This window comes from Diuraphis noxia, unplaced genomic scaffold (assembly GCF_037042655.1).
Source record: "Diuraphis noxia isolate RWA-SAM2 unplaced genomic scaffold, SU_Dnox_SAM2 contig0002, whole genome shotgun sequence".
Classification (NCBI taxonomy): Eukaryota; Metazoa; Arthropoda; class Insecta; order Hemiptera; family Aphididae; genus Diuraphis; species Diuraphis noxia.
The window spans coordinates 42,589,456-42,607,318 of NW_028301712.1; the positions used below are offsets into that span (position 1 = coordinate 42,589,456).

Sequence of the window (17,863 nt, forward strand, 5' to 3'; positions counted from 1 at the left end):
TTAAAAGTTTTAGCCTACTCCAGTCCTTTTAACTGTATTTTTTTTAGCTTGTATTATAATCTTGTTAATAAATATGATTTTACAAACAGTACAAGAAAAGGAAAGTCTAATAGAGATTTGTACCATACCATATTAATTTAGACATGGGCATCTTACCAAAATATGTGTCATTCTTATTCCCGTGTAATAATTTAATTTTTTTTACAAAAATAAAGATAAAATGCAAACTATGATGAGTCGGCCAGCATATTTCTCTTTTTTTTAACATCTATAACATACTATAAATGTATGTACTTAAATTTTCCCCTGTAATGGTTTTTTAAACATCAAAGTACACCAGTACTTTTGGCTTTTTCTAATGATCCAATTATGATTTTTTTTAATAAAAATTGGAAATCTTTATTAAACAAAAGAACCTGTTTAATATTTATTTAAAAAAAATTAATTGTTAATTGTTTGAATGTTATGAACATAATCTAAATTAAACGGTCAACTCCATTATGAATCATAATCTAGAAAAAATCTGGCAATTGTCTTTGTTTTCGAATATTAAGTTTCAGCATGTGTTTAAAGTTAAAGCATACATTTTATATTTAAAATGTTGTTCATATTCAATGTTATGTTATAAATTTTATTTGGCTGACCATATGTTAGTAGTTTGCAATGATATGTATTTAATAAGAATAATTTTATTTTATTTTTACAATTTGAGTAAAAAATTGCTTGTAGTTTACTTTTAAATATATTAAAAGGAAACGAAAATCTATTAAAAATAAAAAAAACCAGCTTAGTGACAATTTAAACATATTAAGTTACTGAATATAGCATATTTATTACTATTGAATTTTTCTCTTCAAATGCTAACCTCAGTAATAGCATAACTAATAACAAATATCACAATTTATTACATCATATTTACACATATGCCTGAATATATTATAAAACTTGTAAGAGTTTAGACAAACTCAATAAATATTCTTGTGTATACAACTTACACTTCATATGTTTTCCTACTTTTAAGTGTAAATTAATTTTACATACAAGAATATAAGAACCAATAGATGAGATTTAATCAAATTTTGGCATACAATAAGAACATAGCTTAGGGTTAATTTTTCTTTTAAACTTATCAACTTCTGAAAGATTTATAGCTATTAAAATAGAAGATAAATATAACCTTCATTAATCATTGTTTTTAGCATAAATAATTTGATAAAAAAAATATCAATATTTAAAAATTAAATTGAGGAACATAATATGTATAATTTATAATATTGAGGTACATTTAATTGTATCACAATAATAATTATTACCCACTCAAATAAAATATTGTACATCATTTTTTTTTTAATAGTTATACTAGTAAATTATTTGAATTGATTTCAATTAACTATTAACAAACAATATTATCAATACATTTTTGTATTTAATTAACCAATTTCACAAGATTATAAAATTAAAAACAATAGACAGTTCAGATTGTTTTTCATTTATAATTGAAAAATGAAATACTGTTGTACAAACAAAATAACGTACAATGTAGCCAATAATCATGTAGTGTTTACATTTTGATACTTAAAATGTATAAGATTGATGTATAAAAAGTTTATCAATAATAGTATTATTATTGATATTAAATGAAACAATGAAATTAACTTAATAATGTTTCAGTTATATGAAAAACAAATAACCTTAAGTAAAAATGGGTTTAAAAAAATAAAAATAAATAATTTACAATACATTATTTACAAACAGAAAAAGTTTGACAAATAATTGTAACATGACAAAGAAAAAAAAAATTGAAAAAAAAAACATCATCATTATGTTATTATTTTCATTTAGGATTTTTGATATTTATTATTTATGAAAAAGCACACAAAAATTAATTAAACGTGATTATAAGAAAAGAATTGAAATTTAACTTAATTCTAATACAACCTAATGAACAGACATACATTCAGAAGACCAAATTAAATTATTTAATAAAACCCTTGTAAATTTTAAACTGAAAATTTTAATAGAAACAAGTCTTGAAAATATAATACTAAAGATGTGGTAACACACAAAGAATAACTCCATTTTTGGAATATACATACTAATTTTTTATAATATATATATATATATAAATATAAATATACAAAAAAAAAATAACAAAAAATTGACTATTAAAATATAATTTTTGTCGGTTAAGCAATTAGCACTCAACATAAACATGGAAATAGTAAGATATGACCATGATATTTTAGATCTACTAAAGTAGATTAATATTCACAAAGCCAAAATGAACTTAGTAGAAGCCAGAAATATAATGACTTCATACAAAATTATTCAACAAAAAAATACAAATATTCAACATATTAAGGAAATTCAAAAATTACAAATGTCAAGGATGCCACATAGGTAAAGGTTTAAACTGAAGTTACTTTTAAAGTCACTAACTTCAAAGTACCTCAAAGTAGGTTACTAAAATGATATACAAAAAAATTATAAATATTTATTTACATCATTATTAGACCTTAATATTTGACCTGTTCAATTAGGCTTATTATTTTGTTATAAATTAATAACAAACTTTTGTATAGTAAAACATATAATTTTGTGTTATGTTTCATTGGTAGTATTTTATATCATACAGAAATGTGGTGAAAATTGAATAATTATAACACAGTCTTAATGTGTCCGCCAGAATTATTCGTCAAACATTATACTTGCGTCTTAAATTTAGTAAGGTGCATGTCGAGGATATGTTGCTTCTCGATATTTGCCGCCTCCATAGGCTTGTGCTGGATAACCGCCACCACCACCGCCTCCACCAGTGCCTCCTCCATAGCCAATTGCAGAGTAGTCATATCCACCATATGCACCATATGCATCATAAGCATTAGCTGCATAACCATAATCTGCAGCAGTACCATAGGGGGAAGCAGCTGCTGGTGCCATATAACCAGGGTATGCTGGTCTCAAGCCAAAAGTAGCAGGTGCTCTAGCACCACCTACTGAACCACCAGTCCTAGTTCCAGGAGCTGTCATCGTTTCAGGATTGAACTTGACTTTTTTAACATCTACTTCTTTACCATTAATAACTTGTTTGGGATTTTTCAAAACTTGATTTACGACTTCAGAATCCTCAAACGTTATGAAACAAAAACCCTTCTTTTGGTTTTTCATTTTATCAAAAGGTTGTTGATACTCGGATATTTGACCAAATTGAAGAAAATAATTCCGTACATCTTGTTCAGTCATTTCAGTAGTTAAGCCTCCAACAAAAATTTTACAACGCAGTGGATTGACTTTCTTTGTTACCTGTAAAGATAACATAAAATAAAATTAATAACAATAACTAAATGAAAATTAATTTAAAGACAATTATATAAAATTATAAATATAAAAAAATAAGCATAATGTAAGTGGTAGTACATTTTAATATGACCTATAAATGAAATATTTCTATATACCTATAGATTTTGAATAAATATTAATCCAAATGAAGTATTTGATAGTGCATAATATAAACTCTGTTCTACGAGAGAAGGAACTCATTAGCACATACAACTGAAATCAGTGGTAGCAAGAGTTAAAATTTACTCCATATCTTATAAAATTACAACCTAATTGCAATCCGCAATATTAAGTTGCTAACTACCAGCCAAAAGTTTGATAATTATAATTAAATAGGCACAAACGGTAGGAGGATGCAGCAACGAATGAGATCACAAACTTCTTCTTTTGTAGAACTAAGTAGGTACTGTACCTTATGTTTAATTTTTAACATATATCATGGTATAAAAATGGTCAACTAAATTTGACTAACGCAGATTATGGTTTTTATTTAGTTGACAAAATGACTACACGCTGTCATATTAATAGCCACATACATAGATGAAAAAACACAACTCACCCTCTTGGGATCAACTTTTTTGTTTGCAATAAAGTGATCACCAACAGCCAATAAATCGTCAACAGTCTTAGCATTAACAAACTGCACAAATGCAAATCCTCTGGACTGTCCAGAAAACGGGTCGGTCTTGATGTTGATGTTTTCGATCTCGCCATACTGAGTGAAGTACTCACGCAATTCTTTTTCGCTGATGGTTCTACCTAAGCCACCGACAAACAGTTTCTTATCGTCATCTCGGCCGGGTCCATTGGACCGGCCATTGGCATTCGGTTGCTGCGTCATGTCCTCCTGTAAAACATAAGAATATAACGTTATAGATAAAAGGATCGATCCACAAACGAAGTAAAACAGAATGTGTTCGCGGAAATGTCACCAACTATATAGTTGTGATGGCTAACCGGTGAGGGTCGTCTGTTTTCCACCACCAAATAAAATTAGTTCGAGTAATATGATTTTAATAAGCTCACCAGTTTGTTAAGATGACGGCTGTAGCCGCGGTCCGCGTGTGAAAGTATGAACAGTGATGGCGGCCGCTGTTGTCGCTGCAACCGTTGACAGAGAAAAAAAATGGTTAAATGTGACTAGAGTATTTGTGGACGCGCGTATGTACAAAGTTTTGTCCCGGAACGGGTAAATATTGTAACGATTTTATTATTATTTACACACCAAACGCAAACACATCAAAGTTAATAGATGTGGACGGCGAACGCCATTTATCTCTCACTCTAACCGGGTTTGTTGTCTGTTGGTTGCCAACGGGAGAAAAAGAGAGCAAGTAAATAAAACAAAATGGAGGGAATAAGCGCAGTGTCGCCAACTGGTCGGAACTGTCCGGGTCACGTCTGGCGGCAAACCGGTGTCACCTTAAAAAAAAACAAAGATTTTTCCTTATACTGAATTTAGAATTATGTAATAATGTAATATAAACCTATGACATTTATCAATATATTATAATGAAAAACGATTTTGTTGACTAATACTAAATGTCCATTGACTGTTTCCACAACATTCAACTGATGGAATGTGTGTTGGCTGACGACGAATGAATTAATACGAACATTATAAATAGGTAATTATTGTACTATATGCTGCTGTCTGTTCTCATACTGAAGTATATATTGCAGTAAATATACTCATATTGAATTACTCATTGTTGTTCACATACTGCAGTAAATATAATATGGCTAAGCATTATTTATTAAATAAAATCCAACAATCGATTTCCATATAGGCACGCTCATAGATTTGAATAAACCTAAGTTTATTTGTTGAATATTTTTACTTTGAATAATCATAAATTATTATAAGTTTGAATTCCGGTTGAGTTATTAGTTATTGTTTGTTTAAATGTTTGATTATTATGAAATCCAGCCAGCAAACAAATTTTAACCAGCCCTTATATACATTTCAATGAATAATTAAAAAATAATAAATGTTATATCATGAATAATTGTGTATAATTTATTTTTTATAATTTTATATTATAGTGTGTAGGTACAACGCGTAGAACTTCCAAGAATGTTATATGGTAGCCAATTGGTAGGTATTTAATATAGTAATATAATCCATATTTAAATATGTTTCTAAAAGCAACTGATAGGTCAGCTATTTTGGAATTACGTGTTTCTAATTTCAGTGTTTCTTCAGTCGGGTGACTTGGATTTGAATAATTGGACAGTTGGTTCTCAATAATCACAGAACAATTATCGAATTTGTTCTCTGCAGATTATCACATGGTAACACACGAATTTGTTCCGATAACCTTTCATATTGATAATACAACTATAATTAACTAGACTATAGACGGGTGTATATTCACAACATTAAAACTATTATGATATAATTCATATATACCTACAGGTTACAACCAACAACAATTTCCATCCCATTTTACACCTTTAGGAATATTGAGGATAGCTATAGACTGTGTATAGTATATAATATATAATATACGAAATTATGTTTTTGAATAATCTTTGTTTTGAAATAGATAGAAGATACCTACAACAAAATAGGGAACTATAATCGTTATTTTTTATTAAGATATCTAATTTCGTCAACATTTAATTTTTGTATCTACATCGTTTTAATAAAATTTGTACGAATATGTTTTTAGTATAATAATAATAATGATACAACAACAACAAAACAAAGCTTGGTTACTGACGATGGTAATATTTTTTATAAATCACTGATCAGGTGCACAAAAACTGTATAATACTATATAATTTACAAGTGACCTAACCTGTATGCTAAGATCCGATTGGTATGGTGGTTGTTGGCGGAAACTATTGGTGACTTGGTACCTGGTGATTTTGGATGGTGGAGGAATAGAGGATACTTATGGATATTGGAGATTGACTTGGACGCCGTTAAGAAGGTACCACCAAGCGGCCAGCACATATTATTTACTACCTTCCAAAATTAGGGATTGAAGTGTTACTATCATAAGTGTAATGCATTTTACTGACGAACATTTGGCAACAATGTAATTTAATTTTAACGTAATTCATTACAATGGTCATTAATGGCCAATTAATATTAAATAGCTATCAAAATCGTTTTGTATATTTAAATTATTGAAATTGTTTACAGACTGTAAAATTGTTATCATAATATTGTATATAATTTTTCTGTAATATTCTTATGTTTTCAGAAAGCTAACAATACTTTTCAAAATAAATATAAAATTGAGTAACAACCATAATATTACATTTTATCTAATTTATGGTTGAGATTTACTTACTAAACATTTTAAACTAATTTGGGCAATTTAAGGAAGATTTAGGTAATAGTAAATTCATATAACCCTACGCAGGGGGATTACCTATCTCGGTGTTATACTTATACTTCTCTTGGCAACCTCAGGTAATTAAATATACAGCTAGAAATAATGTAGTATGTTATAAATTGTTTTACATATTTCGTTAAAAAACAATATATTGCCCGGCGTATTTGATGGTAAAAACACGTACATTACTGCAATGTTCAATATTCTTATTAGTACTGAATATCCGAACGAAAGTAGTAAGTAAGTTAAAGCTTCAACGAAAATAGCGACCGATGAATATCAAACATATTTTGGAGACATAATATTATAATTTATTATATTACTAAATTCATATATAATTTATAAATAACACGAACAAACGTAACAAGTACAAACGATCGGAACTGGGGCTACATATTGCATTTTCAGAAGGCGTGTTCTGCCGCCTACAGATTTAATAAATAATATTTATATAGATACAATTATATAAAAAGATGGTACAAATTTCCTTGTAGACATCATATTTATGAGTTAATTTTCAGGTCTATTTTTGAAATTAAAATAGCACAAGTTAAATCAGATGAAGATGAATATTATCTTCTAAGGTATTATTTTGTAATTAATTAGAAACAATTAAATTAAAAAATTTGCTATATTTATATATTTTTTATAAGATTTTCTTGATTAATACGTAATTTAATAAATTGAAATATTGTTTTAAATTTGGAACTAGTAGCTTTTAATGCAATTTTTACAACTGTTTATCATTCTTATTAAATAATTATAAGTTTTTCACGTCTCCCAATCTGTGTGGCGTAAAATCTAATAAGAATGTTCACAGACAATATACTCAACAAAATAGATGTTAATTATACCAAAAATATTTGGCGTTGACAGAAAAAAAACGCATCATTGTTAAATTAATTTCAGGTCTCGGTTACTTCCTTTAATTAATTTATCATCACGTGCACTTCCTACACCTCACATTATACCTACGCTTGTCATTCCAATATTATGTATATAATTATAATATTTTGTATTTAGTATAATAAAAACATTGAATTTGAACGGCTATTTTAAGAATTTGTGTTTATAAATTTTAATTTAAAAAAAATAAATAAATAAACTATAGACGGCTGAGATCACTTTCCGGGCCCAATCAGAAATTTTTTTTTCCCGTATTCAATGATAATGTTAAGATATTTAAATTTGCAAAATATGTTGTCTCGCTATTCAACACCGACTGCGCCTACAAGTTTTAGACAAGCATAGACTTCACCAAGCATATTCAGTGACGTCGAAGTGTTCAAAATATTATACTATGAAATCACCCCCCTCCCCTTCCTAACAGCGCCACATTCTTAAAAAATGTAACCATCAGATGCAAATCAAAGCACTTACATATAGTTAATACAATATTTAAACATTTATTTTTAACGTAAATTCTGGATGCAGTATCCCTAAAATACCATAAGGTGCCCCCCCCTACCAATCAAAAAAATATTCCATGATTTGTATGTCATAGACTAGGTGATTAGCACCACTGGGTTATATTATAACCTAACCGATATTTGTATTCTGTAGGATACTTAAATCTATGACCATGGTATTCGGTTACCTGGTTACCGTGAAAATTATAAACAATTAAAAATTACAATGAATAACAACTTTGCAAAAATTTCGCATTTTCTTAAAAAATTGTCACTAGAGTGGAAAATACTATTGGAAAATACTATTCCTATTGTCGGGCCGGATCGGGCTGTAAATTATCGGCCCGTGCAGACCTTTAATATATATATTATATATATATATATATATATAATATATAATATACATAAGTGTATTATAATATAGACTATATTCACCTTTTGGAAGATCACAAATTATTAACTGTTTAGTGTTTTTGTTTAAAAAAACTTGGGGAATTTGCTCTGATGTGTAGTATAGGTTTTAAAAGTTTAATTTTGTTGTGATCACAGTTATAACCGTCGTTTAGATATACCTACTTAAATGTTGATACATACGACTGTGCATCAGGGGCGTCCTCAAGGGTGGGGAGAATGGGGCAGTCGCCCCCTCCATGACCTCTATTTTCTTTCTTAAAATGTTAATAATTTTTATAAAAATATAACACTAGGAAAAAAAAATTTTTTTTTTTTGCTTTTTTACTTTAATATATCTAATTATTATATATATATATATATATATATGATGAGTTAAATTAGGTAAAAAACCTAGTAATTGGTGTATTTTCATATAAATATATAGGGGATGTATGAAGTTTGCCCCCCCCCAACTATGAAAGGGTCTAGGGACGCCACTGCTGTGCATTGTATATGCATAACCCAGTCGCCAAGTATTAACCAAATTACCAAAGTTAATTAACTTAAGTAATTTAGATCTGTGATTAATATCACAGACATTAATAAGTCTAAGATATAAACGATAATATATTTTGACATATTATTAGGTACCTTTGATATTGCAATACCGATTAAATTTAAAACTCAAAACTAAAAACTTAGGATAATTTCATTATCCTGTTCATTTACATTTTACAATAATATTTCTTGGTCGAATATATGTATGACGTAACAGATTTTGGTAGGTAATGGACTAATGACAAATGTATAAATTAGTAATTAGGTGTCCAAATCCCAAAATTAATTTGATAGTGTATCTAAATTCAATCAGACATTGATTAAATTCCCATAATTTGTAAATACCTACTTACTGGCTACTTAAAAAGTTATGTTTACAGGATTTAGATTTAATAAAAATATGTAATTCAAGCCATATGGTTATTAAAATGTTCATAGAATTAAAAACTTATCTTCAAGTTCGAGCTGTAATATTTAGCATGTATTGATAAATTATTGTTGTTTAACACTTACAAATTTAACTAATTGCATGAATGTTATACGTCATAATGAGTCTATTATAATAAAAAAAAAATGGCTAATTGCAAGTTGCAACTTTATTACCATTGGATTATGAATAGACATTTAAAAAATATGTAATAGATAGGTAGTCTGTATTATTTATTTATATATATAAAATACATATACTATTTACATGATAAATGTATAACTATTAAACTATACAATGATAATTGATAGTATGAAACACACACCATGCTCTATAAAGAACTTTTTTTTATTAATCAGATGAATAGCTGATATTATAAAGTATATAACTATGAAGATTTACTACTAAACCTAACTTACTACAACATATTAGTTATTTCTTACAAAGGATAAACCCTATACGTACTTTTATAAGATTTAAAGAGAAGAAACACATTTATATCAATTATGTTAGACAAACTTAGAACAATATTCAGTTTTATAATAAAAAAAAAAAAATAAATAATTAATATATGATAATAATTTGCATATGATGTAACAAAACAATGTAAGAAAAAATAAGCACTTCTAAAAAATGAGATAAAATAGTAATATTATTTATAAATTTTATGATTATACCTAGTAAACAATTTCCCAAAAAAAATTAGTTAAAAAAAGATTAAAAACTATAACTGGGTTGAAGTCGAAATAAAAATAGTATTATAATACAATTATCATCATCATAATAGTAAGTCTAACTATCTAAACTATTTAAACATATTATTAAAAAATTATAACTTATTATATAGAACACTTATTTAAAACATTAAAATTTGCAATTGTATTATTAGTACAAATGAAAAATATAATATTCTTAAATTTATTTTTAAACCTTATATTCCACAAATGTAAATGTATTAAGCTCAAGCACTTATCAGTTTAACTTTCATTTACAATAAATATAAAACTTCATTTTTTTAATATTAAATACAAAAATTTTAATTAACATTTTTCAATTTTTAATCTAAATAGTAGAAATCTTATGATATAAACAAAAACGCAAAACATAAATTTTTCAATTTACCAAAATAATTGAACAATTTTTGCAAGTATAAAAAGAATAAATAGTAAATATAATTTTAACAACATGTCATATAAATCTAAACTTTTAATTAGCATTACAATAAATACCCTTAATGAAGCCCAAAGTTAAAAAAACTCGAACAAAAACAAAACAATTATTAAATAAAAATAAATAAAAACATAAGTCTTTAATACCAATATAGTAATATATAATAAAATGTACAATAAAAGGTCATAAACATGAGAATATGAGATACATTTTAATTATATTATTAATTTCATTTTAAATACTTGTAATAATTAGAAGTCATGTACATCTAAATAAATAAATTTTAAATTTTAAATTTTAAATTAGTAATTTGTTTTAGAATTTATTTTTCTAGCATTTTTCCTCAAATTATATTTTAAGGATTTATACTAGTTGGTGTAAAACAAATAAACGTCAAATAAATAAAAACGACAATGTCCAGTTTGTCTAAATTGCATCCTACCCAGACAAATAAATTCAAATGTGTATCAGTTCTTTTATAATTAAGGCTACTCAGTCTTATTATTTAACTATGTGAAATGTAACTGAATCATACAAATATAATATTGACCTCCAAAATAGTGTTTGCTAAAACTAATGAACACATGATTTTCATATATGATACTCTGAGCATTGAATATAATAAAGCTTCTAACAATGTTTGTGTAACATTATGACATAGAACTGCATGAACACATTTGTACATTATTTAGAAGTTTCAGTGTAGATTATTTAACATTAAATACAGTCTCCTTGGTTTAAATTAACTAAACAAAATATAATATACATGTATATTATTACTACTTAACTACATAATATTTTAACAAGTAGCAGTCTTATGCGGTTTGAGATATCTGTTTCATGAATATTAATAAAAATAATAATAAATCATAAATGGATGGAATCATTCAAGTGAAAATAGAGTGGATAAGCATTTGTAATTATTCAGTTATTTACAATCGGTACCTACAATTTTAGGTAGATATTTTGATACAAGGAACTCTTAAATAACGATAATTGAGCAGTTGTGGGGATTAAATGGCATTTTTAAAAATGTTACCTGATATTTGATGTAAAAAAACAACCATTTATTTAGCTACCTGAAACAATGTTTTTTGATTTAAATTTTTCAGACTTGGAATTCACATAAAATTAAAATTGTAAATAAAATGTACGTAATTAAATTAAGGTTATACCCAAAATTTGCAAGTTTGATTGACCCATAAAACAAAAACTAACAAATTTTATAAAATAGGGTCAACATCTTAAAATAATTTAAATCCAAGAGAATATTGAAGAACAAATTCTCAATTTAATTGTACAACTTTTTCTGCACCAATTAACCCTGGTATGTCTTTAACGCAAATTTTAAAATGACATTACTAAAGCTAAAATAGGTTTGACTTCAAATAGCCTATACCTAAGATTTGGGTTTCAGTTAAATTCAATTATTGAATTCGGCTTGCACATACTGCCCATCCAATGTAAACCACCATTTCAGTCCCTATCATCGTTACCAGCGGCTAACATAGGTACAGAGGGCGTTTGACTAATAGGCGCCATAATAACTCTAGATGTAGGGGTTGCTTGCATTGATGACTCAGATTTACTAGAAACTGATAAATCTTGTGCTTGGTCATCATTGTCTGTCGGAGTTGGTGATTGTGTGTCTTCTCTGTGTCCAGCATATTTAATCAGTTCTGGGCTCCAAGGAGAGCCTCAATCATCCATTCTTTCTGAACGAGGTGAATGCCCATTGTTAGAAGTTTCATGATCTGATTTTATAGGCACTCCAGATAATCCAAGAGCATGATGTAAGAAACCAGCAGTTGCATGTTCCATGGCTCTGGACATTTGTCCTGAGAACATAACACTGCTAGTACCTGGACTTAATCCATACGCGAAGCCGAGATTGCGATTGTTTACTTCTGATCTACGAAATGGACGGCTTGTGGTTATATCCAGTTTCTTCACTTTGTCATAAAGAGTACGAGACGGAACTCCAAACTTTCGAGAAGCTTGTAATGCACTCATGCCAGTTCGAACAGCATCTATTGCAGACATAATATCTTGCCGTGTATACTGTTTGTATCTTTTCCACTCAGGCTTATGAGATGGGACATAAGTTGCAATTCCTGGAGTTACAATACCACCTATTTAATAAAGTAACATAATTTATGTTAATTTACACACAATTTTGGTAAAAAACACATACATATTTTTTAAAGCTAAAAATAGAAGTAAATTAATTAAATAATTACTTTTTGAATCGCCATACATTGATTGAGGTGAGGATGAATTATTCATTTTTCCCATCTAAAAAAAAATTTTAATATTTAACAATGATTTAATCTAAGTATACCGTCGACTCTTGAAATTTTAATTTTAATACAAATAATTTGAATAACCAAAACAAAAATAAATTTTGGAGAATGAGGTTCTGATCCTTCAATTTTAATCTGCAATACATTTATTGTATTAAGTATTTAAGTTTTGTATTTTTGAATATATATTTAAGGAAAATAATAAATTAGATACTGACCTTTGAAAATTGGCTGCTATTTTCAGATCCATTCGACTGTGGTCTATAATGTTCCATTGCTTCAGAACCATATAATGGCAGAGATGTGAGGAATCAGCTTGTCCCTGTCCAAGTGCAGTTCTCAATATAGGTGTATCTCGACCCATCAACATGCTAGATAATTTCTTGCGTCGCAATGGTGACATTCCCGGATGTCCTGCAACCATAGCATCATAACTTCCACCAAACATTGCATTTGTCACTGGTGTTGAAGACAACTGCATGGTAAGCATTGGCTACATTGAGATCAAACATATTTTCGATCAACGCACATGGACATAAAGTACATCCATACTTATCAACAGTCATTGGAATTTCAGTGACGAACAATGTTACTTTTTTAGCATTTTTACTGCCACAAAACGTGAAAAAAAAAACAAACATCATGGTAAAATCAATACATTCATCGCTCCGCTCAGAATCTAAAAATGAGAAGGAGTGACCTGGTGCACGCAAGCAATCGCATTTGAAGGAACAAAATTAAAATTTTGATTTATTGAACTTAGAGAAAAAAAATTTTAAAAAAATGAGAAGGAGGGTTTGGCGCCCGCAGGCAAATTTGAAAAATTTATTTTTTAAGAATACACATTGTAGACTGCAGTGTGTAATCTCCAGTTCATAGTAGAATGATTATTGAAAGGAACAAAGATATTAAGGTGTTAAAATTGCCTACCCAAAATTCAATTAGAGGTAAATTTAAAAAACATCGAAACACTTAAATGCCGAAGAATAACAATTATTTTTTTGAACATGACTGCATCTTGATAGGAGATGTTTTCAATGGCTATAATTTTCCTTCTGGACAGACTACTCATGACAGCTACGATCAGTATCCACGTGTTGAAGGTGACAGGAATATAGACAGGAAGGGTCGGTGGTGGAAACTGTGGGGCAATCGACGTTCGATTGCTTAACGCCTCCATAATGACTGAATCGGGGGCCACTGTGACAAAACTTTTGGGTATAGCCAAAACGGAGACAACGATTGCATTGAATTGGAGATCGGATAATCGGAGAGACTTCAAAAATCATGTTGAAAACAGTTATGTGTTGAGGTAGGTTGGGAGAAATAAATTTCAATTCAACCAAGCGAGTGGTTTTTTTCCGTATCAATACACTCGACGAGAATAAAGATAGGGTCAACGGGAAAGATTGTTGATTGTGTCGTAATGAGTTATTATTTATTAATGACATTAGAGTCAGCGAGGGAGCAGTCAAGGAAATCGGAAGATAATATTATATTATCGACTCATTAGTGTTATCGGTGACCGTAGCATCGTCAACGACTATATCTGATAGCGTAACGACGTTTATGGGTAATAATAGTTAACAATGTTGAAATTATGAAATGAAAAATTTACTTTGTTGAAATGATTTGAAAAAAAATGTGAAGGGGAACACGTGAGCAACTAAGCAACAATGACAATGACAATGACAATGACAATGACTATGACAATGACAATGACAATGACAATGACAATGACAATGACAATGACAATGACAATGACAATGACAATGACAATGGCAATGGCAATGGCAATGGCAATGGCAATGACAATGACAATGACAATGACAATGACAATGACAATGACAATGACAAGGGCAAGGGCAAGGGCAAGGGCAAGGGCAAGGGCAAGGGCAAGGGCAAGGGCAAGGGCAAGGGTATGCACATTGATGACTGCAGTGTGTAATGTCCAGTTCATTGTAAAATGATTTTCGAAAGGAACAGAGATATAGATATTAAGGTGTTAAAATTGCGTACACAAATTTAAATTAGTGTTAAATTTAAAAAAAAAAAATGATAAAAATTGGTACCCGCAGGCAAATGCATTGCAAGAAGCAAAAAAAATTTGAACAAATTATACCGTAGGAAGACTGCAGTGTGTAGTTCATAGTGAGAATGATTATTTAGAAGTCATTATATAGTTACTCAAGGTTTAAAAATTGTGTACACAAAAATGATGTAGAATTAAATTTGAAAAAAAAATTGAGAAGGAGGGTATTGGCGCCCGTAGGCAAACGTATTTCAAGAAGCAAAAAAAATTTTTAATTAATGAACTTAGAGATGTAATGAAAAAAAATGCGAGAAGAACTTAGAAAAAAAAATTGCGGAGGGGTGACCTGGCGCCCGCGGGCAAACGCATTTAGAAACAAAAAAAAATTTTAATTTATTGAACTTGTAGAAAATAATGAAAAAAAAAATGCGGAGGGGTGACCTGGCGCCCGCAGGCAAACGCATTTCAAGAAACAAAAAACAATTTTTAAATTAATGAACTTAGAGAAAATAATGAAAAAAAAAATGCGGATGGGCGACCTGGCGCCCGCAGGCAAATGCATTTCAAGAAGCAATAAAAAATTTTTAATTTATTGAACTTAGAGAAAATAATGAAAAAAAATTGCGGAGGGGTGACCTGTCGCCCGCGGGCAAACGCATTTCAAGAAACAAAAAAAATTTTTAATTTATTGAACTTAGAGAAAATAATGAAAAAAAAATGTAGAGGGGCGACCTGGCGCCCGCAGGCAAACGCATTTCAAGAAACGAAAAAAAAAATTTAAGAAAAAATGATCAATTAAGAATAAGAATAGTAGAAACTGCAGTGTGTAATGTTAAAACTTTTAAACAAAAAATACAATTGATAATTATAAGCTTATTCGAGAATGACCGTTGAGAGAGCACCAGGTTAACAATGTTGAAATTATGAAATGAAAAATTTACTTTGTTGAAAGATTTGAAGAAAAATGTGAAGGGGAACACGTGAGCCCGCGGGTAAACGCATTTCAAGAAGCAAAAAAAAAAAATTAAAAAAAAAAAATGATCGATTAAGAATATGAATAGTACAAAGTGCAGTGTGTAATATTCAAAATCTTAAACCGATTGTAATACTGTTATTACGCTAATTCGGCTTTAAAACCGTGTTATCTATTATGGTAATATTAGTCAGGTACCTATAAAACATTTCTTCAACAATATTTATATATTTTCTCCCGTTGTTATGTTTACAATGTCGAATACCTTGATAGTTAGTAGGAAAAGATCATTGCAAAGGTAACGACAGTGATGATAGTCATCTATCATCACATAGCTTCAACTCACCATAGGTTTACAAATACCTTCCTATGACTTATGTAACCATCTGCTAGTCACACGGGGAAGGCAGTGCCGTAGCATCCTGGATACGGCACTGAGTTTAATAAGTATCAATTTGAGTGGTGGTACAACGATAAATAGTACTTAGGTATCGCGTGACCAACAGAGATTACCTTGGACACTTTGAATAAAAAGATTCTTAGTTGGTTTCCGACATAAGTGTTTGCATATCAAGTTGATCTATTGATTGTTAACCTCTTAGAACTTAAATCATCCATCAATGGCACCGAACCCTTTTCCAATGTTTTATTTTTAAAATTTAGGATAGGACGGTATATTGTCCACTTTCCTCTACATGGTACTCTATTTTTGCCGATATTAAGACATTGGACCTCTTGTAATATTTTTCACCCTTTTAGATTTTTAGGACTTCGTCGCCATATTCATACATACGAGTATAGTCATATATTATGTATGACATATTACATATTGTCATACATTTATATATACATTTTAAATGTGACGACAAACAATTGTTAATGATTTATCCTCCAGTATTGTATCTAACTTACAAGTCGTATAGGGTTTAGTTGACCTATTAATACTATTGAAAACTAAGGAATCTGTTTATTATCAATATATGTGCACCGGCCAATCATCACCATGTGGCATCATGATAATTTTGTTTTATGTTTCCATTGTGTCTATAAAAACGACCCTCAACACCAGAAATAATTAATTATTACAATCTTATGATAAATGATCTAAACATTTTTTTTTTTAATAACAATAAACTCATAAAGACAGATAATGTGTCCAGAAAAAATTTCAATCATTTATAATATATCAAATGACATACGATTTGCTAATTAATATTCTTGAAATGTTCTAGCATGAATTAAAGTACTTTATAGCTTATAGATTTAAGCAGTGTAAAATATTGTATTCGTATCATTTGTATTATTAAATAATACATTTTTATTTTCTAAAATAATTTCGGTAACTATGGCTACCTATTAGCATTCTGTAGGTCACAGGTTGGTTTAGAAACACGTATGAGCATATGGGGCAAAGATTCGTCATTAAAAACCCAGGTGGTCACCCATCCGGGAGCTAGTGACGCCAGACGATGCTTGACACACTTTTAAGATTACAGCCAATCACCGCGCCACACTAAGCCCCAATATGCACTTTTTGTGTACCCAATTATTAGGTTTGATTATATTATTTTTGGGATTGCAGGTACATAGTATCTAGTGTTGTGTGCATATAGCAGGCCAGAGGTTAATTCCTTTTTTTAAGGCATAAACTGCATGGCTATGTTTTTTACTGTTCGGTTTGAAGCACATGTAAATAGGACCAGGATTCGTCACTAAGAAGCCAGGTGGTCACCCATCCGGGAGCTAGCGACGTCGGTCGATACGTAACCTCAGAACAAGTCACCAACGTGGCCAACCATCGTGCCTACCAGGACGCAAATATACTTTATACATTATATAGAAACCATCAAAAATTAATAACATAATTATCTTATGCAAGATAAAAAAGATTATAATTACAATACGTATG

General features: G+C 29.3%; 1 protein-coding gene, 1 long non-coding RNA gene and 1 pseudogene across 2 annotated transcripts; 1 reads left to right on the plus strand and 2 right to left on the minus strand.

Moving 5' to 3' along the window:
• Nucleotides 1–2,474: 2,474 nt before the first annotated feature.
• On the minus strand, nucleotides 2,475–4,637 carry LOC107169376 (RNA-binding protein squid-like). The gene is made up of 3 exons (XM_015519102.2): nucleotides 4,366–4,637; nucleotides 3,899–4,186; nucleotides 2,475–3,303 (listed from the first exon to the last, which is right to left on the minus strand). Exons 2-3 carry the CDS (start codon nucleotides 4,178–4,180, stop codon nucleotides 2,722–2,724), a joined length of 864 nt encoding a protein of 287 aa, XP_015374588.1. The 5' UTR covers nucleotides 4,181–4,186; nucleotides 4,366–4,637; the 3' UTR covers nucleotides 2,475–2,721.
• A 221-nt stretch (nucleotides 4,638–4,858) lies between these two features.
• On the plus strand, nucleotides 4,859–5,631 carry LOC149058483 (uncharacterized). Its single transcript, XR_016190383.1, has 3 exons — nucleotides 4,859–4,967; nucleotides 5,386–5,437; nucleotides 5,535–5,631. It is a non-coding gene; the product is annotated as an uncharacterized LOC149058483 (long non-coding RNA).
• A 5,346-nt stretch (nucleotides 5,632–10,977) lies between these two features.
• On the minus strand, nucleotides 10,978–13,444 carry LOC149058484 (uncharacterized; annotated as a pseudogene).
• Between the last annotated feature and the right edge of the window lie 4,419 nt (nucleotides 13,445–17,863).

Coding starts and splice junctions, on each gene's coding strand:
- LOC107169376 (XM_015519102.2), bottom strand. CDS start 4,180: ATGACGCAGCAACCGAATGCCAATGGCCGGTCCAATGGACCCGGCCGA. Junction 3,304..3,898: donor AAAAAGTTGATCCCAAGAGG/GTGAGTTGTGTT, acceptor TTATCTTTACAG/GTAACAAAGAAAGTCAATCC.